The sequence below is a fragment of the Python bivittatus genome, unplaced genomic scaffold, assembly GCF_059951505.1.
Source record: "Python bivittatus isolate LINGU-HERP-01145 unplaced genomic scaffold, Pbiv_v1 ctg000610_np1212, whole genome shotgun sequence".
Classification (NCBI taxonomy): domain Eukaryota; kingdom Metazoa; phylum Chordata; class Lepidosauria; order Squamata; family Pythonidae; genus Python; species Python bivittatus.
In genome coordinates this window covers 55,494,055-55,517,072 of record NW_028277088.1, presented here as the reverse complement: position 1 = coordinate 55,517,072, position 23,018 = coordinate 55,494,055, and the positions used below count along the sequence as shown (strand labels likewise).

Here is a 23,018-nt window from a genome sequence, read left to right as displayed (position 1 = left end):
ACACACAAAACCAGTAGCCAACACGGCTGGTCTCCTGTGAAAGATACATTTGTTATAGATGACAACAGTACAGGTAGAAACAGATGGGTAAGACCAACTCCTAAACCACCTAGTTGGATAACCATCTTATTGTGGATTGATCTGCCATTAGACAAGCAGCACTAAGCTGCAGGGCAACCTAAAATATAGAGATTAGAGAAAATCCAGAAGAGTGATAGCTCTCAGGTGTCTCTCTCTGCTTCCTCTCAATTGTCTAATCCAAACTCCTGGGCTTACATGGCCTATATACATAGGATCAAAATAATAATATGTAATTTGTTTCAGAGTTGTAACAAAAGAACTATTGCAACTATAAAACTCATGAAATGAAACCTCAAGTGATTAAAACTCAAAATAAATATTCATGCCACCTTAGCAAAAAAACCCAGTCCTCTCAAAAAAGAGTATAATATATATTATGCTGACATCCACTGACAAAATTAATAAATCCATCATTTAAAGTAACAATTTATAGACCATTAGTATTAGCTTAGAAACTAAGATGGTCTCACCTCTGATGGGAGAGCAAATGCACAAGACATTTGAAAGGGCCAAGATCCAGAGCTTAGTACTTGTATGCTGAAATCCACTGGTATAAAAAAATGAACAATTAAATCAGTCAGTCATTTTATTTCGGTCACTGACCAGCAAAACAGATCAAATGAACAATTAATTAGTTAGGTAAAGATGTTCTGTTGTGTACAAATAAACATAAATAAATAAATAAATAAATAAATAAATAAATAAGGAGACTCCTTTGTTTTCAAAGATGCAAGAAAAGATACTGGAGAAAATCACACAGGAATTATTTCAAACATAAGAGTAAATGAAGTATTTTTAAATTGCAGATGTCATCCAATCAATTCAACTAATAACAAATATTATTAACCGCACAATTCCATGCCCAATGCATCCTATATTTGATTTAATTAAATATGTTTCAGCTTTGCAGGATCTTATTTGTCTTTAATTCAGCCAGGTGATAACTCCCAGCTACATTTGCAAATCGCTAAACTAAGCTAAGCTAAACTAAGCAGAATCAGCCCTCATCGGTACTTGTGTGGGGAAACCTGGGAATTCCAGAGCTACTGGCAAAACTGAGAAGTTGAAAAACAAAAACAAAAAAACAGAAGTCGTCACTTCTTGACTATTGCTAAGAAAATTGAATAGGTACGTCTATATAATTTCTAGGAATTGAGCCTGACTTGATGGAGTCATTACCTTTTTTAATGGTATTTGCTAGAGATATGAGATCTCCTAAATGGAGACCAGGTGTGAAACCATTTAGAATTAATAGACTTTTAAGCTAAAATTCTATCATGAGTACCAGAACAGTCTTGCACACAAAAGTCCCCCCCACCCCTTCTTACTCTCAGCAGTATAATTACAGATAAGTCAGTTTCTAAAAATGGAAGTTGGCAACTCTTACAGTTCAAGGCAAATCACCTAAAGATAGTTCTAAATTATAAGCAGTCCTGACATATAGGACAAATATTTACTGTACTTTGATCCTTTTCATTGCTTTGATCCTTTTCACTTATATAAACTGGTCTCTTAAATCCTTGCTAGTTATGGTCAATTTTTAACAATTTTTTTTTTTTTACAGGTTTCATACCCAATTTGGTCCTTTCCCATTCTGTTTTTGGAGAATTACCTTACTAGAGAGACAATCCTAGACCCATTTACATAATTTATGTCCAAACTCCACTGATTTGAAAAGAATAGAAAGAGAAGGCTTCTTTCATTGATATACTATTCACTTTCACCACACTATGAGAAATGTATTAATGATCTACAAGTTTTAAAACAGACACATTTTAACGTTGCTTACAATCCAATGGCTCCGAATTGGATAGGTGCTTTTTGAACTGCTCATTCAAGTCTTTGCTTACACCAATATCTTGGAACATCCTTTGAAGTTTGGATGTATACTCAAAGCCACAAGCTTGCTGTAATGAGTCACAGAACAATTATAAAGTTATGCATTTTAGAAAAAATAATGCACACACTATAAAGAGATCTAGTCTACAAATCCTCCAATACAATATAGCCAGTATAGTAAAAAAACAAAAACAAAAACAAAAAACAAAAAAACCCCATTATGTCAGAGACTCAGTATGACCAAAACAAACTGGCAATTTAATTACTTTTAGCATCTGAGTCCAAAAATCTTCAAGCTTTGGTCTGCACACTAAAAGCCAATGTAAATTCATCATTTATTTTCTACTATGGTATTTCAATTTCTTTTCAATGATAGATTAAAGTAACATGGTTAGAAATTTTTAATAATGCAATTTTTATTGTTACTAGTCTGTACTGTTTTTTGTGTTTTAAAGTTGTAAACAGTTGTTTTTTAAAGTGGAAAAGAAACTTAACAATCTCTGTAAATTAAACAGATTACATATTGTGCTATAAAAGATAAATTACAGCGGCGGCCTGTAATTCCTTACAACATAGCGACCACTTTAAATTACCAGAAGTGATTGGGCTATTTAAAATAATAATTTTATGGAGAAATTACAACAAAAGCTCCATAAAATGATTATTTTAAATCGCCTGATCACTTGTGGTAATTTAAAGTGGTCACTAAAAAGGAAAAAAGTATATCAAATGGTTGTGGTCTATCCTTCATCCGGGTTACTTTCATGAGCAAGTAAACATTTACACTTTGTAAATTGGGGAGGCCACAGCCCACACTTTGAAAACAGAAGCTTCTAGGATCAATGCTCAAAAACAATCTCAAGGAGTAAGGTTCTATTAAGAGATTTTTGAGAACTGATGATAGTCACAAACTGATCTGGACTAATATTCATGCTCCATATACAGCTGCTCTGAATAATCCCCCAACTACAAAAAACAAACAAACAAAAACCGAGACTCTCAAATTCTGGTGTTGCAACCATTTTGTTTGTTATGTGAACAAATAACTGTATTTCTGTAGTGTGCAAAACTGTCCAGCTTTCAAACATGACAACATTAAAATGTAAAATAAAAAACATTTATACCAAGACAGAAGTTATTTAGCTTAGAAATGCTTGAAAATAAATAAAATAAAAATAAAATAAATACAGGCAACAGTGAACCATTTTGACAACCAGTTCCTGGGATTGGGAGATGGACTAAACATGGGAAAACTATTCTATAATAAACAATGGAAAATGCATCTTAAAACATAATATTTAGTTATCATGTTTTCAATCAATACCTACATGTTTATATAGCTTATCACAGTATCATTATAAAGTGAGGTTCTGGCAAATATTTGCAATAAAAGAAAAATAAAGAAAAGAAAAACTCACCTTCAGTTTGGAGATCATACTTGCTTCAGCATCATCACTAGCGCTGTTCTGGTGTACCAGCCTCTTTGCCAGCATTTTGGCATAGAATTTTTGAAACACATCTTTGTCTTCAATGTATTTGAAGACCACCATCTAGAAAAAGCATGGATTTTTAGTATTTATTTTCAGAACTGAAGATTTTTACAGCCAACTTCATATTTACCTCAGCAAAAGATAGTTATTTTTATACCAAAGATATTTTAAACAATGTAAAAACAGACTGTATGCTTCAAATAATTAAAAACTGAGAGCAATGTGGATTTCTAACAATGCATAACTACTACATATAAATAAGTGCTTTAATTATAGAAACAAGAAGGGGTCATGGCAAATATTTATAAAGGCCCTTCAGAACTGAAAAGTTATCCTATTTAGCCTATCTTTAATTATCACTGCAAATCAATTTCCAAAAATTAAACATGAAACTTACCACTTGGTTAAGTGTGTCTTCAAGCTCAGCTTCCTCTGGATTCTTTGAGCTGCAGTCAAAAGTGCATTAATATTGTTATAGTTCAGCATGCTATTTTTAATCCTTCATTTTCCAATATAAAACTGGAGTACAGAGAGCTTGGTTACAGGAATGGAATGAATATATATGTATTTAATAGTATATATAGTTAGTAGTAATCAATCAATCTATCAATCAATCAATCAATATTTTATTATGGTCACAGACCAGAATTTACTTAGCAGTATATATACTTAGCTTATATACATTAGTAGCAAATAAGCTGTAGGTGGCTGTGCACTATATATATAGAATAAAATGAATTTGACAAAAAAAGATATTACATGTCTATTACAAAACCTATAAACTGATTTCAACAGATGGAAAGTTTTGCATCTCCATAAGAATCTACAGAAACTGTACAGCAAAAAGAAAATACAAAATATTTTTAATCTTTACTCCTCTAGAGTGCTTGCTCATGAGCAGCTAATTGGAAGAATAAGTTATATATTAGAAGGCATTCATTTTCGCCTTTATGCATCTATAATACTCTATATCCATATTTTATTTTACTTATTTAGAACCTGTATACAGCCACCCAATTCAAACAACCTGACTCTGAACAGTGTACAAAATCATTAACATCAGGATTAAAATATATCTCATCAATTGGGAACTCTACTCATCCTGTATATTGGGGGGTGATGGTGGTAGGGGAATCACTCTAAAGGACAGGGGCTGCTAAAAAAAGGCTTGTGTCCTGGATCCCACAAGCTGACAGTGGTTCAGGGAAGGGACTTGGAGTGTGCTCTCTCTCTCTTGGAATGTGTGAGATGGGCAGATCACTCTGGGAGAAGACATTCCTGCTAACAGCTCAGTCCTATGTCATAAAGGGCTTTAGAAGTAACCAGCATTTCAGTTGTACCTGGAAGCCTAAAGAGATCCAGTGCAATAGAGGTGTTACATGGACATAACAAGGAACACTCAAAACTACTCACAATGGTATATCCTGGGACACTTGAAGTTTCCAAATGGTCTTCAAGGCCAGCCCCACGTATAGCACATTGCAATAATCCTATTGGGAGGTAATCCAGTAATCCAGAAAAAGGTGCAACTGGTGCATAAGATGAAGTTGTAAAAAGGCTGCCACTTAATCTTCAAGCAGGAGCTACGACTGACCCCCCCTCCCAAATTGTGCATTGTATCTAAGCAGGGAAGTACAATCCTGTCCAGAATTAAAGATGAAATTTCCCCAGTTTTAAGAACCATGGAGCCCAAAGTCCACACTAACTCAGTCTTGGTATGGTTGAGCCAAAGCCTGTTCTTCCCCATCTAAACCTCCACAATCTCTAGACACTGGGACAGAACTTTGACAACTTCACTTGGGTGGACAGGGTCAGAGATATGCAACTGAGTTTCATTTGCATACTGATGATACTGCACTCCATGCCAATGGATGATCTCCCCAGTGGCTTCATGCAGATGGTAAAAGATATAACCTAAACTGCATAGTTTGGTGTTTCACAGTGAAAGTTTTCCATATACCCTTAATTTCCTCTGCTGCTATCCTTATTTACTATGAAAGTTGATATTATCTATTCCAAATACTGCAACAGATTTTTAAAATATTCTACATAGTGCCTTGTCCTATTATTTTAAAATATGGGCAGGCAACTTGATATCTACAAGGCTGTCACTAGTTCTTTTGTTCAAAGAAAGGCAAGAAACTAATATGCTGAAGCCCAAAGCAAGCTGTCATCTCTCAAGAAAACCTCTAGATCCCCAGAGAGGCATTACAATATAAAGCCAGTACAAGTCAATGTTTTGTTTGAAAGTATGCCTACCTGTCCTGAAAAAAAAAAAAAAAAGCTAAACTAGAGTGATAGGGAGCTTTCAGTTTGCTAGAAATGGAGGAGCATCCTCACTCATGCCTTCTGTAAATGAGTGTTTTGTGACTGATCACATCAACGATGACAGCCATTCTGTGAATAAACAAGTCCAATGTTCTCAGAAATTGAACTTGTGGTCACCAGCCAAAAATGGTTTCTTACTCTTGATCTAAAACCAGACAAAGTCACCACAATCCTTTGATTCTTAATACATTGGGCCCAAACCAAATAATATAAAAAAATTCTATTACAGTTTCACAATGGTTTATCTCCACATAACAGCAAATAACATTCCATTGGATTATTTATTTATACAGTTTTACTGTACCTGCTTTTCATTTAAAAAATAATCCAGCTCAAGCCAGTCAGAATACTATCACACTAAACACAACAGTATAATACAACAAAACCTCTAGTTGAACAAGCTTTCAGTTGTTGGCACTGAAAGCTAACAACTGCCGCAGAACTAGGCAGGAATTCCTAGTTCTCAGTATTAGTGCCTATAGTGAAACATCCTTTCTCAATTTTCAGCACAGAGAATCTCTGGCAAATGTCCCTGGCTGGGCAAGTAAATAAGGAAGAATGCAGTACATCAGGACTCAGATTCTATGCCATATAATGTTTTACCAACACAAGAATATTGAATTTGGCTAAATAGCATGCTGGCAGCCAGTTCAATCCCTTCAAACCTTAGCCTGCGGGATTTTACAATAGTTTCAGCCTCCAGGGCAACTTTAAAAAAGCCACCATAGGCAACAAAAGCTGCTTCTACCTTGAATGGCAGTATTAAACAGGATGACAGAAACACAACCTTTTGAGAATTAATTATACCTATGGAAGAATTATTTTTCAGCTACAGGCAACATTTAAATGTGTGTGATATATCAGCGGTATGGGAATTGAACTAGGAAATTAGAGGAACCAACTTTCTCCCAGAATATGTACCTTTTCTTTAGCAGAGAATCACAATATCGTGCCAACAACTCTGGAGATTTACTCGACGACTGGGCCATTTTTGTCACTGCGTTATTATTTATGAAGCGACCACAAGCCTGTGAAACACATAAGTGAAATGTTCAGACACTTTCAAAATCAGTCAGTTGCTAGTTATAACTATGGTACTTAAACATATTACCTTGTCTAGAGCTGCAACAAAGCCAGCGTCATTGTTGAAAGCAGACATGACTAGTGCATTGTATTTCTTATGAACATCCAACACTGTTTGTACATACATTTTTGGATCCTAAAAATTAAAAAGAAAGCAATGACAAATTCTCCCAACTTCTGTCAACTACATGCTTTGGGGCAATCTTTTCATGTTCAGCTATTTAAAAAGACTTGGAAAGGAAAGCTTGACTGCATTAATAGAAGAGAACTTTACATTTTACATTTTAAAATTTAACATTTTAGATAATCACATTACCTTTACTCAAACCCAGTACTAGTGTATTTCTTTTTAAAAAAAGCTTCTGATTATATAAGCACCAAGGTAAGCTGTTCTTACCAGGATGAAAACACACACTCCTTCAACAAAATCTTGCCCATTTTATTACAGGTAGTCCTCGCTTGACGACCGTTCGCTTAATGACATTTTGTAGTTATGACGGCCTCAAAAAGGGTGCTTTACGGCCCGTAAAACACTTCTGGCCATTGTAAAATGTTGCACCCCCCACCCCGCAGTCATGTGGCCACATTTTGGGCACTTGGCAACTGGCTCGCATTTACGACCGGTTGCCAAGCACCCCATGATCATGTGATTTCCGTTTGCAATCTTCTCTGCTGGCTTCCCCATTGGAAGCTGGCAGGGAAAATTGCAAACAGAGGGGACGTGGCAGCATGCAGGACTGGAGCTCAAATCCTGAAGACCATTGAAAGAGGGGAGGGAAAAGAGGATGGAGCGAAAGAGCTGTCTGCAAAAGAGCTGCCTGCTGAGAGAGGGGAGGAGAAAGAGGACAGAGTGAAAGAGCTGTCTGTTGAAGGATTTCAGCTCTACATGGAGCTGAAATCCTTCAGTAGACAGCTCTTTTGCTCCATCCACTTAACGACCCAGGAGATTGCTTAACAACCGCAACCGGGAGTGCCCGGATTGCGGTCACTGAGCAAGGCAGCCACATGGGCATCTCACTTAATGACCACTTCGCTCAACGATCGAGATTCCGGTCCCAATTGTGGTCATTAGGCGAAGGCTACCTGTATATCAAAACAAATGAAATCAGTTTTTCCATTTCTTTCTAATAATTTATGTAGCAGTTCTTGAAGTGTCGTCTGGGGACCCCCTGAGACCTTTTCAGGGGGTCTGCAAAGTCAAATAAATACATATTTTAAAATTTCTCAGTTTTCTAATAATTAGAATAATAATTAAATTTTAATAATAATTAAAATTTCTAATACAGTAGTAATGATAGATGTAACCCACATAAACCTCTTTGGGGTCCTCAATCGTTTTTAAGAATGTAAAGGGGTCCTGAGACCAAAATGTTTGAGAACCACTGGTTTATTACACACCAACGCACAGAAGAGGTGTATTTATGCAAGTTAGAAGGAGTCATTTGGGCCAACCTCCACGCAGTGCATGAACCCAAATTCAAGCAATAAGATGAATGACTCTCCAGTTCACCCTTGAACACATTCGGCAAAGGGGAGCCTGTCTCCTTAGATAACTGGCTCCATTGTCAAACTGCTTAATTGTTAGAAATTTTTTCCTTAAAGGCAATTTAAATCTGCCTTCTTGGAATTAAGATCCTTATTATTTGTGCTGTCTCTGAATGATCAAGAACACTTTGTGACCTTCTTTTGTGTGATACTGTTCAAGATATTACAAAAATGCTATTATAGCCCCTTTGTTTTTTCCCTCAACTGTAATATACAGGTAGTCCTCGGTTAATGACCACTTGTTCAGTGACCATTTGAAGTTATGATGGTGCTGAATGAGTGATACTTATGACCGGTCCTCAAAGCTCCAGCCATCCCTCCAGCCATCCCATTCCAGCTGTTGGAAGCTGGCAGGAAGTTGTGAGAAGGTCCTTGCTTAATGATCCGCAAACCTTACTTAACAATGGCAATGGGGACTGCCAGGATTGCCATCAGTAAGCAATGTGGTCACATAATGTTATGCTTTATGACTGCATCGCCTAGCAATGGAAATCTTGGTTCCAATTACTGTTGTTAACCAAGGACTACCTGTTTGCAGTTCCCTCAGTTGCACCTAGTAGAACTTGACTTCCAGACTCCTAATCATTTTTGCTACAACTGCTCCAATCTGTTTTGAACTGTTCTTAAAACACAGTGCCTAGAAATATCACCAGTTCATTATAAATTTCAGCATTTCCCCCCAGGCCTTGCAATGACTATTTTTATTGCTATTACCCCTTGAACAACTATTCCCAAGTGATTGAAACTCAGTACTTCTTTCACAGGGAGTAATTTTAAAGGAAACTTATATGTGTAATCTCTAAATGTGGAGTTTCTCCTTGTTTTCTAGCTACACAGCAGTAGCTTCATTGTGGCCTGCATAGACCCATTCAGAAAGTACCATCATTGGCAGCCAGCGTCCAATTATCAGATAAGGCTGGTCTGTATTCAATATGTTTGGCAAAGGTCATGGAATAGAGTCCCATCCCTGTGCCACAGTTTTTCAATAAAATTGCTAAGCTTATATTATTTTAAGATTTTCCATTATTTTCCATTTATTTTCCAGGTGAAAAAAGAAAGCAGCTTAAATGCTGGAATAAAGTATGCTCTTGAAGCAATCAAGAATATACTTTTCAAATCCAAACATGCAGTGATTTTACATTCCATCCCTCAAAGACAATAACAATTTTGATTGTCTTGCCTCTATAAATTAATGCAATTGAAAGCTCCTTTCAGGTTCTTTTGAAAGCAGATGTCCTGAATCATACAAAGAACAGCATAAAATTACTGAACTATTTTGAACATGCTTGTTCAAATGTTCACACAAACAGATTTTTTATAGCAAGGCTTGATTGTCTGACAGAAGACTGTAAGCAGCAACATAGTACACCCAATTTAGAATGAGTAATGCTTCATTCTTGCCTGTTACGTGTGCAGTCCTAAAATCTTGACATCATAATGGATATTCATGCCCTCTAAATAAAACCTAGTTACTATCCTTTTTGAAATATGGTGAAAACGCCTTCAGATTCAATTAATGAATATGATATGAATTTAAGACATGTGCTCAATCCAATACTCACATTTAATGCAGCTTCTCCACATTTTTCAATGGCAGCTAGACCCTGATTATGAATGTGAGTTTCCAAAAGTTTTTTCAGTTCTCCGAGGCCATCCTGAATTCGAGACACAAGGTTATACATGCGTCCCAAATCTGGAAAAAAAAGGAAGCAAGAAGTATTTTAATTTGCTTTAATATGTTTATGTCACCACCTCAGTTTTTCACCAAAGAACTAAACAGGAAGAGACTAAGATCTGAAAATACACTAAAATAGTCTTAAATGTAGAACAATGCACCCAGCCTCAAATGCCAGGTTAAAGATCTTCATTTAAATATTAAATTGCATTTTATAATCTATAATGACATAAAAATAAAAGATAGCATAAACGTATAAAGCTTGTTTTAAAAAACTTGCATTTTGATGATAAAGCACCTGAGGAATAATAATCAGTGTTAATGATGCAAATGACTTTAAATTACTTTAAATTCTGACAAATTAATGAAAATATATACTGACAAACCAAGGAACTTTTTTATTTGATATTGCCCAGCTGCAATCAGTTAACTCTTGGTGGGTTACAATTAGTAATTTGTAATGAAACATTCACAGCATAGTGGATGTTTAATGGATACTCACAGTACAACAGCTGTCCATTTGCAATATATCTTGCTAGGGAACCAAAAGCCAACTAAGTTTCAAAAGCATCTAAAATAGCTATAAGCAGATAAATGAAATCCAAAAGGTTTCTTTCAGCCTTTTAATTATACGTATTAGATTTCCTTGATGTTGTATAAAAATGAAATAATATTCAATAGAAAAAAAATAGGCACTAAATATCAATAGTTTTTTTCAGACAAACATAAATGGAAAAAATCAGGGAAAAAAGGTAGAGGAAGCAGAAAGAGCATTATTTCTGGAATTCTTTCCAGTCCCTTAAAATAGTATTCTAGGTCACATGACCTGGAAGGAACAAGAAAGGAGGCTTAGAATGAAGCAGCTGGCAAAATTCTTAACTGCTGCCCAATTGTCTCTCCCACAGGGACGCCCTAGATATTATATTTCTCTGCAGCTGGATCCAGACCATTTTCAAACAGAAATTTTCTTTTGTTGGTTTCTACCCCAATGGAAAATGTGGTCTTTTACATAATTTATTTTCAACATTCCATCAGTTGGAAAGAATTTTCAAAAGGTAAAGACTCCTTGAGGTCAATCTCGACTCCTGCTGACTTCATGGACCTGTCCACATAGTTTTCTTGGCAGCAAGATATAGTTCTCTACTGCTTTCTACTTGGATATTTTCTCAACTTCTTAGTCTAACTTATAGCCATGGAATTCCTTGGTGGTCTCCCATTTAAATATTAAGCAAATCTCAGTCTGCCTAATTTTTCAAACCAGTCAAAGTCTGTTATGTGCTGCCATGTAAAAAAGTAGGATTCCACAAAAAGCCTATTTATGAAAGAAACCATCATTGCTTCTTCGCACATAATTGCAATGTACTTGGTGAACATGCTGGGCATTGTGGTCAGGGCAAATATGTCCACTTGATACTGAAACAGGAGGAAGTGTATAGGAAAATTAAAATGAGGGCAATATGAAATAAGCATTTTGGAGACTAGAATCACATATTAATTGCTGCAGTGGAAGAAGAATTGAATGTTGGCAACTATCACCACATAAAACTTTCACAGGATACTACAAGTCTGTATGACTCAAAGAAAGACTTCAGTACTCTCAAGTACTAAACAGAAGTCAGGGAACTGGTCTGGCATTAGGATGTAATCACACCTTCAAACTCTACTAAAAGATGTATTTGAAGTAGTATAAGGCATTGAAACAAAGGAGGAAGAAAATGGAATTCTATAATGTAAGCTTATTTGACGAGAGCCAACACCCATTAGTTGGAAATGATGTATTAGCAGTTGTGGAGGAAGCTTAATACTTAAATCTTAATACTTCTTTGAAAACTGCTGGAGAGGCATGAGGAGGAAGGAATAAGGCCAAGCAACAATATTGCTGGGGCATGTCTAGTGGGAAAAAAGCAAATCTTCCAAACAATCTGGGGGAAGAACTGAAATGTGAATTGTTCCAGGGAATACTGTCACAATGAATATGTTTTGCCTGGATTTATAGCTAAAGAAAGGAGAGGAGAGGTCTGAAGAAATTCCACAGGCCAAGTTACTACTACTACTACTACTACTACTACTACTATTATTATTATTATTATTATTATTATTATTATTATTTATTTATTTATTTATTTAATTTGTCCCCGCCCATCTCCCCACAATGGGGGACTCTGGGCGGCTTACAACATACTAAAAAACATGAATACAGTTAAAAGTTATAAAACCAAACATTAAAAAATAAAAAGCTAAGAAATCCAAGAGGCCGCTGGGGCCACAGCATACCACTAAGGGGCCAGCCAACCCCAATTCTGATTTCTTCCCTCCCTGCCCCAGGCCAGATGGCAGAGCCATGTCTTTAAGTCCCTCCGAAAGGCCTGGAGTGAGGGGGCCTGTCTCACCTCCGGGGGCAAGATGTTCCAAAGGGCGGGGGCCACAGCAGAGAAGGCCCACCTTCTGGACCCCGCTAATCGGAGTTCTTTTACCGCGGGGATCCGAAGCATGCCCTCTCTGTGAGATCGGGTGGGACAGGTAGAGATAGTGGGGGCGAGGCGGTCCTTCAGGTAGCCTGGCCCCATGCCATGTAGGGCTTTAAAGGTGATAACCAACACCTTGAATTGGACCCGGAAGCAAACTGGTACCCAATGCAGCTCACGGAGCAGAGGTGTTATATGGGTCCTTTTTCGGACCCCAAAAATTGCCCGCGCGGCCGCATTCTGGACCAGCTGCAGCTTCCGGATATTCTTCAAGGGTAGCCCCATGTAGAGCGCATTGCAGTAGTCTATCTGGGAGATAACGAGGGCATGAGTGACTGTTCGCAAGGCATTCCGATCCAGGAAAGGGTGTAACTGGTGCACAACCCGAAGCTGTGCAAAAGCCCTCCTGGCCACGGCTGCCACCTCCTCTTTGAGCAGGAGTCGTGCGTCCAGGAGGACCCCCAAGTTACGCACTGGGTTTGTCTGGGGCAGTGCTACCCCATCCAAAACCAACGATGACAACGTCCCAGATACAGAAGAGCCATTAACCCACTGCCACTCCGTCTTGCCAGGGTTCAGCTGGAGTCTGTTGTTCCCCATCCAGACCCTCACAGCCTCCAGGCACCGCGAGAGGGCGGAAACAGCATCACTTACCTCCCCAGGGATGGAGATGTATAGTTGAGTATCATCAGCATATTGATGATACCTCATCCCATGATGAGGTATTTCCTCATTGTATTTTGTAAGTTGTATTTCCCACCCATTGGATGTGATTGCAAATGCTACTATAAAGCCCACACACCCTAAAATCTTAAATTCTCAATATGACTTCATGATTCACTATGAACCCAATGAATGAAACTATTCTGCCTCCTGAGGCAACCACTCCTGTCATAGACCTGAATATATGCTTTATTTTGTAATTTGGGGAAGTAACACCTTTCATAAGGAATGAGTTTCTTGCCTCTGGTTATGTAGGCACAACTTATGACCTTTTTAAAAAAATCTGTTAATCCCAGAGCATAATGCCAGGGCAAACACAGAACACAAATACCATCCAGGCAAGTCTGACTGTTGGCCCTCTTTACTGCTGTAAATGAGAACTACTGCTATAGATAAGATAGCGTGACAACTATCAAACTGTACTAAAACAGTCAGTATATGGAACAATACTGTTAATAGTAAATTTGGAATATTTGAAAAACTAGATATTCAAACAGTGGGTGTTCTGCTTGACCAAAACAAAGGGAACTTGATCTCCTACTAATAGGAGGGGAAGACAATTGTGGCAGTACACAGTGATTCCAAACATATTCCAGGAGGATAGTTCAATCAACAGATTATGTATATGTGTGTGTGTATGTAAAAACATGTTTATACAATATAGGGCAATATACAATGTAACAATAAACTGTTAAAACTATCAACACCCATAAAACCAATTTAAAATTAATACTTCATTAAAAATAGTATAGATTCTTCAATATTCATGCCAAGCATCGTATTGACTTATATAGTGCTTTATAAAATAATAGCCAGCAGTTAGAATTGGGCCCAGAAGCTTACTGAGAACCAATGCAAGGATTTCAAGAGAGGTAGTATCCTTGAGTAGTGGGTTTCATTTGCTAGCAAACTGGCCACTATATTTTTTACCAGCTGCAGTTCTGGGTTGTCTTCAGAGCCCCACTGAGAGCACACTGCAGTAGTCCAACTATATTATAATAATTATATGAATTACTATTGCCAAGTCCCTTACTACTGATAAAAGCCACTTGGTCACAACCTCCATTTGCTGTTCACAGGAACTGTGAGTTCAAGAGGACCCCCACGTCACAAGATCTATTCCTTCAGGGCATTAAATCCAAGCCGATCCACTTGCCAGAATATAGACAATGAAATTCACCACCAGCCCAAAGATAATGTCAAGAAGATTGGGTTAGAGATGCTGCTAGGTAGCAGGGCAGGTGGTACACTGACAAGACCCCTTAGCTTATCCCCAGCACCCAACTTCATCTAACAGACTTCACAATTAGCCGTTTGTAGAATGGGGTGTATGGCCATCATCAAGGTTTCCTGGATCATGGCTGCCACCCCTTTTCCTTAGTAATGAAGTTAGGAATGTGCATCATCTGAAATCTGGCTGGCCACCTTCCAGAAAGGGGTCAACCAGGTCTCAGTAATACAAGCCAAGTCCATTCTCTTCTAACAATTAGATCACAGAAAAGCAAGGTTATATTACAGGTTGACCTGGCCTTAAGTAATGCCAGTTTAGGGTGAAGGCTCCCAACAATCCACTGCCATTCCTGTAAAAGCTTATCCACAATCTCCTAGACCCTTCAGGCCACCACCACCCCAATCCACCCCACTATCTAAATCCCAATGGTCCCCCAGACCACTCCCTTTACTAGTTTCCCTGGAGTATAATTTCCAGGGGTGGCGTCTCTTCTACCATCTTCTGAAGCATCTTCTTCAGATTAGCTGGGTATATAGCTGAAGCTACTCCCACCAAATGATGCACAGGCTCTCCTGACCCAGCCCCTCAAAAGAGCAGGCACTCTTCTGATTCTGGTTTGTTGCCCTGCTGTTCCAAGAAGGTGCTACAATCCACATAGTATGTCCTCTTATTTTCCTCCTTCTGAACTAATGATAACTGTGACTCCACTGCCTGCCAGTCTCTTTGGCAACTGCCTCAAACTAAAAATAATTCCTTCCAAGCCAGATTCCCAAAAAGTTTTCTTTAGTAAGACTGAGATTAAAAGGAAGGGTTACAAGAATTTCAGCAACTGAATTTCCCATTTAGAAGGAATTTATCCCCTAATACTTTAGAGCAAAGCCTTTTTTAGTTTCTTTCTAATTGCCTTACTATAATCTGGCAATGATACTGGAAAAGCTTGTAGGTGGCTGTTCACATAAACTGTCTCCAGAAACATTATCAGTCACTGCCCCACAATCCAGTCTGCTTTCTCACTGTCCTGTAATGGTAGTCCCTCTCTCCTCCTTCTTCACTTGTGCTACTTCCTGCATCCATAGTGGTGGTGATAACAACAAATTGTTGCTCTTATTTTCTCTGCAGCTGTAGCACATGGCAGTGCTATTTCCACAATATTTGCCAATTCCAACACTATCCAAATCTCTTCCCTATCAGCTCAACCACCTTCTTCCCTTTCCTCTCCCTGAACCTTGCCAACTTCTCCAAACTTCCACCATTTCTTTTCACCAAGTTTTTCCTACCTCTAACACTAACAAAGGTAGGAAAAATTCAGTAGTGATTAGAAAGATAGAGAGAAAATCAAAATAAATAAGTTCAGACAAGGTGAAAGAATGTAACCTAATATAGTACATGCCTCACAATGTTGCTGCTATGTTGGTACATGAAAAATTGGGTGAATTTATCAGACTAGCATTACAAACCTTGGGTGGGAGGGAGGCGTCAGAATGATAATTTGCACAAGATACATATATTGTACAAAGAACACTGTGATTAAAATTTTAAAGATTAGTCATAAGCAGTACTTTGGGATAAAGTTTTTATTACTAAGGTTTTCAGTAGCTTACGAATTCTAGTCATAACTTGAAAACATACTTTAGCTAGAAAAATGGAATTAATGTACTATTCCAATAGAGAGGAATATTTTAAAGAGAGAAATTGCTCCTGTAAATTAGTTCACTATATAACTTTGTTTAAAACTACACAGGAATAAACATTTCATAGTTCTGAAGCAACTTATTGACTGAGAATCTGATCCAGGTGATTATCTTTAAAAATCATAGTGAACTGGTGAAGTACCAGATGAATGAAAGAGGACCTCAAAGGAGAAAAAGGAGAATCCACTGATTACATGAATCATCCTGATACTGATAAGTTGAAAAACTCAAAGTTAAATCATAAAATGATTGATTTGTGAGCAGCCTGAAACAATGCACAATTATACAGGCATTAAGCTAAATACACGGAAGACTTCTTATGGGGTACAGTCTCACCCCCAAGTCTTTCTGCCACTGTACATTCAACTGGAAGTAGGCTTTTTTGTGTCATCCAGACTGTGAATAAAACACAGTCCCAAAACACTCAGAGCTATGCTGCCTTTCAAGGAAATGTAAATACAGTTCCCCTTTAACTCTCCAGGTGAAGGTATAATAGACAAAGAAATTCTGATTAAACGAACAACACATAAAACAGTATAATGTTCACGTCTAATGTATTTTACTTGAGTAATTATGGAGGTTACTGTACACAGCAGGGAGGGAAGCTGGACTTGAATGTTCCAGAATTTTGCCTTGTTAAAATTCTGTGCATTGCAATTGTTTAGAAATATTTATAATCTAGTGTTTATGCCTGTGGCATCCAAAATGTGTTTCTATTATAGCCTGAAATTAAATGTATCTCTTAAGCAAAAATAGCCATATGGAACATATTTAATTAAATACATCATATCACTTATTAAGTACATTTTATCACTGACCACGGCAGTCTACAAAACTACGCAGCATCATACTTGGTTAGTATTTGAATGGGAGGCCACTAAGAAATCACAGAGTTATAGATTAAACTAGAACATTTTTTTTTAAAAAAAGCAGATGATGATGAGAAACCATTTCCATATCATGCCATGAATGTAAGTCACCTGGAAACAAGCTCAATCTAGACTTCCTGTTTTATCAAAAATAACTGTCTACCAGTTAAACATGGGAAAGCTTACCTTCATTTTTGTCAGCATCCAGTAGGTTCTGAAATTCTGTATGAAAGATCTCTAAGTGTTTTTCAATTAGTACTTGTTCACATTTCCGTGCTAGTTCATCTTGCGTGCTCTCATGTAGGTACACCTGAACCCTACGCTGTTCTTCCAGGAGACGAGCTTCTGCCTGTAAATTAAAACATTTTATGTAAAAGTGGCCTCTAAACTCCAAAAGTGACATCATTTTAAACTGCAACTCTTGTTTAAAAAAAAAAAGCCGTGCCATAAATAATTACAACTGCTGCATGGAACAGTTGCCACAAATTCCAGTTTCAAGCTAGCTCTTTATATAAAATAGATGTATAAGTGCACTTGGGTGGAAAGAGGGTATTTTGCAGTCCATAGAGCCTCCAGAATTGGCCAACATTTTGGGGGGGAAGGGGGAATTGAGGGGTTTTAAGAGGTAAAGAGGGTACCTTCAGAGTTGAATGGGTTTGGGCACCCATTTCACCTTTAAAATGTCTGAAAATCCCCCAAATCATTTTTTTTTCCTCCTTGGGGAGATCTAAGGAGTGAAATAAGTGCTGTATACTATCACTAGAATTTAGAATTATGACAAATAATCTGGAGGATAAATCATTAAGACTTCTTTAAAAACACAGAAACACATACCATAAATACTTGAAGAGTAATTATGTCATTTCTCTGTAATTTTGTTTTACCATTTTTATCCAGAATCAAATTTATCATTTGGAAGGAAGCAAGGGAGGAATTGCCAATTATTTAATTTATTTTAGCATTTTCTGATTTACACTTATTTCTGAGATTTTAAAACTATGTCAAATATTTAAGATTCCATGTTTTCTGACTGTAATTTTTCATTCTTGAAATAGCTGCAATGTGTTTCAGATGGTTTCCTTTGACTTCTATTGTTGGTAAATTTTCATAAATAAAGGAACAGAAAGAATTCTTTAATTCCTCAACATTGTATCTAAAACCTATGGCTTTAGTTAAATGAGGCCAAGGAAAACACACATACACTCACTACTCATCTTTAGCTTTGTAGGAACTGAAGCTAGTTCCTACTTGCAGTTCAGCATCTATCAAGTAAAACAGTTCCCTTAAATTCCTACTTCAAATACAGTACTTTTGATCTTACAATAAAACCATAGTACCTTTTTCATGTATTCTGTAACTGGATTCTGTTGCAAAAATTCAGTGCTCTCTCTTGTATAGAATCTTTCTGTGTCAGCAAGAAACTGAGATTCAAAAGACTCTTTATATACAGTCAATGTAGGCCCCTTAGCAAAAGTATCATCTTCATTCAGTCCCAGCTCCACTAAAAGCATACAGACAAAAAAAAAAAAAGCCACAAAATTATTTTTCAGGGTAAATTTGACAAAATAGCACAATTTCATTTAGCACATATATTGAAATTTTAATTGCCACCATTTTATTATTACCTCATTTAAAAGTGTTCCACTTTAACAAAACTAACATAGGATAGAAAAGGAGAACTTACATGCAGGCTATGAATTCTAATAAATTTTTTATAGAAAAATTTTTATATATTTTCTTAACATGCAAAATTATATCTTTTTTAAAAAAGGAGTTAAAGTCAAAACCATTGCAGAAGAGGTTGCAAGAAGATATTAATGTCTCTCATCCCGAAACCAAAATATAAGTGTGACTTCTATTTCAAGAACTGCAGTCCACTACCATATACATCTACATAGAAATAAGTTCCAGACATAGTTTATTCACAATAGGAGTGCTTCATCAAAGGAATTATTAGAATTAAGTAAATTTAATTGGGGTTATCTTTGGAGTTTTCTAAAATCTTATTTTTTTTTTCTGGAAGCAAGTCTATTTTTTCAAAATAATTTAAGTTTTACCCGTTATACAGGATCTAGATCTACACATGTATCATTTAACAAAAGTATAAGAGGAACATGTGAAAAGCGCTACTGGTCAACTCAAACCTTTGAAAATATTATGTGACCCTTACTCTACAGCAGGAACTTTTCCACAAGCCTTAGACCAGAGGTAGGCAGTTCTGATCCTCAATTCTCATTTACCTCTTTTTCTTTTCCTTAGTGCTTATTGTTTATTTTTCTAACTGTTCAATATCAACAAAATACAAAGTGTTTACTTTTCCAGCAGTTCTTACACTGAGAATGTGTTAATACAGAATAGGAAGCCATAAAATATTTGCACATTACAGCAAGCCAAAAACAAATCACACACTGGCCTTCGTTATGTGCAACTAAATCTGAGATATAGGTTAAATTAACATTAGACAGACAGCTAGGCCCAGCTCCACCACACACTAATCTTGGTACAAACATGGACCATACTGAAAAGAGCTCAGAAGCACATGACAAGTATGAGATAATGGTAACACTACAACCTGCCTTTTCCACCAACATGGTGAAGTTCTCAATGAATCACTTGGATCACTCTCAAGTTAAACAGAAATATTTATTTATTTATTTATTTATTTATTAAGCTTATCCCCGCCCATCTCCCCCCAATGGGGGACTCTGGGTGGCTTACAACAGATTAAAACAATAAATAAATACATCGTTAAAATTTATAAAAAAGCACATTTACACAGAGTAGAAGGAAGAGGAAAAATCCAGGAGGCTTATCCTTATCTTATCCTTATCTTTTGACTGCTGTATTTATAAATTGATAAACAAATAATATGTTTGTCTAAATTACTGGCCAACTCTATCTTCCATTTAATTTGTCATGGTTTTGAAATCAAGACAGAAAAAAACATAATTCTTCCCACTTGTTTGAGGGAAGGAGAATCAGAAACTGCATACTTCAGTTCAGAAACTTGATGAGCTGAAATGTCTTGTTATTGATTCAGATGAAACAAGGTTTACTCAGCTTGAAAACTTTGATAAATAATTTGCAACAGATGTGACATATGTTTGAAAGTAAACAAAGATGTTAGGGATGAAGTGATCTGTCTACGCAGGATCTTTATCACAAAAGCAATTACTTACACTGCTAAGAAAGATCACACAAATTTTCATGGAAAAATATATAGATGAGATTTTATCACTGCAATCTAAGAAAAAACTTGAAATTGAAACTGCTTATTATGTGGATTTCTATTTCTCATTGGCTCAAAAACCTACCCTACATTTGTTATGGAAAATGGGAATACTTGAATGGAAAGCGATTTTTTCACATCTTCTTGCATAGATGGTTCATAAGCAGAAGCCGCTCAATGAAGCCTATTTAGTACACTGAAAAAACATGTGTTTTAATGAAGCATTATTCTGTTTACATCTTCACCAACACCATGATTTATTCATTCCTTTTCAATATAAAACCAATGGGGTCTGATAAGTCTAAAATAACATATTCTGTAATATCTGAAAGTTATGTTCTGAGAGGAAGTACTAAGCGGATTTTGAGACAAAAATATTTTTATATGCACACATTCTTTTGAACTACATAACTAGTACATGGAAATTGACAGCTGGACAACGGAAGTGGATTCTCTGTGCCCTTATTATTGCCAAGAGATTAGTTCTTTAACTTTGGAAAAACAAATTTATGACTCCAATTACCCAATGGATTGATGTTACTCATGATTTATAATTAAGTTGCCTATAGAATTAGATTATAAAGGGACAATTACAATGAAACATTGTCAATGAGACAACTATGTAAAATTGCATGTATGTATGTATGTATGCCTAAGAAACCATATATATTTATGTTGTTATTGCACTGTTCTTTTTCTTTGTTTTTCTGTTCTATTAAATGTAGGGGAAAAAGCCCATTTTGTAGCAACACAAAAAGGGTTTTTGTTCTTTTTCCAGCATTTTGTTTGTTTCTTTACCTCTGGATATTGGAATGAAAAAGTTTTATGACCCAGTTGCTGTTGGATCATCTGAATTAAAGATATTGTATAGCAGCCTTTTAAATTTTTTCTACTTTTAGAGAGCTGACTTGAATTTGGGATGGTGTTCCTGCACTGTAACTTCAGTAAACTTTATGTGAGAATCCTAGTGGACTTTTAGTTTCTTTTACTTTTTCTTGTTCCTTTCATTTTGGGCTCCCCCCCCCATTTTTTGTCCCCCCCTTTACATATAGTTTTTTTCCCCCCTAAGTTTTATTTTGTCAGCCCAAACCATTTTCCCTTTTCCTTGTTGTATAGAAATATTGGTGTTTAAGCATGCATATTATTTGAATTTCAGTCCATCATTACATCTCTGTTAACTTTGTGGAATATATGAGGCCTCTGAGTCCCTTCAAGAGAAGGTAGATTCTTACCAAATTATGCAACTTAATATCTAAAGTTGCATTTTCCTAAAATATATTCTTCTACTGGAGAATGACACATCAAGATAATGGAATTATCAATATACAGAACTGGAGATTCAAAATCTGGTAGAAATGGAGTAGTTTTGACTTTAAAATTATTTTTTAAATATTGATGATTAATAATTTTAATAAACATACTATATTTATTATTACAATTCTGCTAAGGATTTCCCAGATATACTACACAGATTTCTATTTTTATTTTTTTTACTTTGGCTCTGGATATTTTAATCCTTTACTGGCTCAAATACTACCACACCCATATCTAATGCACATACATGGAAAATATGGCAAGCTATATGTCAGAATTTAATTTCATGGCTATGATGATTTTTAAATCCTTTTAAAACCTAAACAATAATTTTTTCCCACTTCCACATCAGACTTGTTCCCAATTAGATTACTTTTTGATATCTGGATCCTTAGCTGAATGGTTTAATAAATGTAATTACTACAGATATATCAGATGAAAGCCCAAACACATTATCAATTACAAGAAAGTGCAGTTCCATTTTTTAAAAATTATCTTTATTAAAACACATTTAACAAGAAGTTGTTTTCTTATAAATAGACATTCTGCATATTTATTGGTCATTTGGGATGCTTTTAAAGCATATATGCTTGATCATATTGCTGTTTATGATTTATGGAAAAATTAAAAAGTGAAACAAGAATATTTGTGAAAAAACTAAAAAAACTTTGAGCATATATGCAAAACCACCAGTACCAAGAATTATATAAAGTTACTACAGTACTAAAGAAGAACTTAATTTATTTTATGTACTTGAAACAAAATATCCATTGAATTGTACACAGCAGTGATACTGGGAGCAAGTTGAACAACCTGCTAGATTACTAGCCTCCTCAATGAAACTAACTAAGGGTGCCCAGGTTTAAACTACATGATTCTGACAATGAAACAAACTGTTTTAAATTGAGTCAGAATCATATAGTTCATTAATAAAAAGGAGAACATTTCAGGTACAGGTGGCTGGCATTGAACACAAACAGTTATTACATGTTAGAGATACTTTTGAGACTGATTAAAGGGGTGCTGATTACCAACATAGTAAAAAGATGGAAACAATTCCTACTTCACAGAAGTCTCATTCCTTAGATTAGTTATTTCCAGACCAGACAGCTAAAAGGGATATCTTACATAATACAGCCCTGATATACCATAGATAATCATGTATTTTCAATACCAAATGTATTGGTATTAGGTAACAGACTATTAATTTATCAGGTTGTTTAATTAACTGGAATAAGCCTCATATACTACCTGCAGACTCCAATTTGTAATAATTTACATTTCAATTGTTGCTTGAATACTTTTAGCTACCTGGGAATTTATTATTTATTTATTTATTTATTAAATTTGTATGCCACCCATCTCCCCCAACAGAATGGAAAACTTTTTAACTAAATAATTTTTCTTCACTTGTGAATATAAATATATCATTTTTTTAAAAAAGTCAGATAAAAA

The 23,018-nt window shown here is 36.1% G+C and overlaps 1 protein-coding gene across 4 annotated transcripts in view; it reads right to left on the bottom strand.

Annotated features, from left to right (window-relative positions):
- The window catches only part of CUL1 (cullin 1), a 77,057-nt gene that overhangs the window by 12,390 nt on the left and 41,649 nt on the right, over positions 1-23,018 (bottom strand). For all 4 annotated transcript variants that reach the window (XM_015888127.3, XM_007428543.4, XM_088150065.1 and 1 more), the window contains 9 exons: positions 18,358-18,521; positions 17,207-17,369; positions 9,929-10,059; positions 6,850-6,957; positions 6,660-6,766; positions 3,808-3,856; positions 3,339-3,470; positions 1,871-1,988; positions 552-628 (listed from right to left, as the gene is read on the bottom strand). In XM_015888127.3, the coding sequence (XP_015743613.1) occupies positions 552-628; positions 1,871-1,988; positions 3,339-3,470; positions 3,808-3,856; positions 6,660-6,766; positions 6,850-6,957; positions 9,929-10,059; positions 17,207-17,369; positions 18,358-18,521 (1,049 nt within the window). The remainder of the gene's footprint in view (positions 1-551; positions 629-1,870; positions 1,989-3,338; positions 3,471-3,807; positions 3,857-6,659; positions 6,767-6,849; positions 6,958-9,928; positions 10,060-17,206; positions 17,370-18,357; positions 18,522-23,018) is intronic.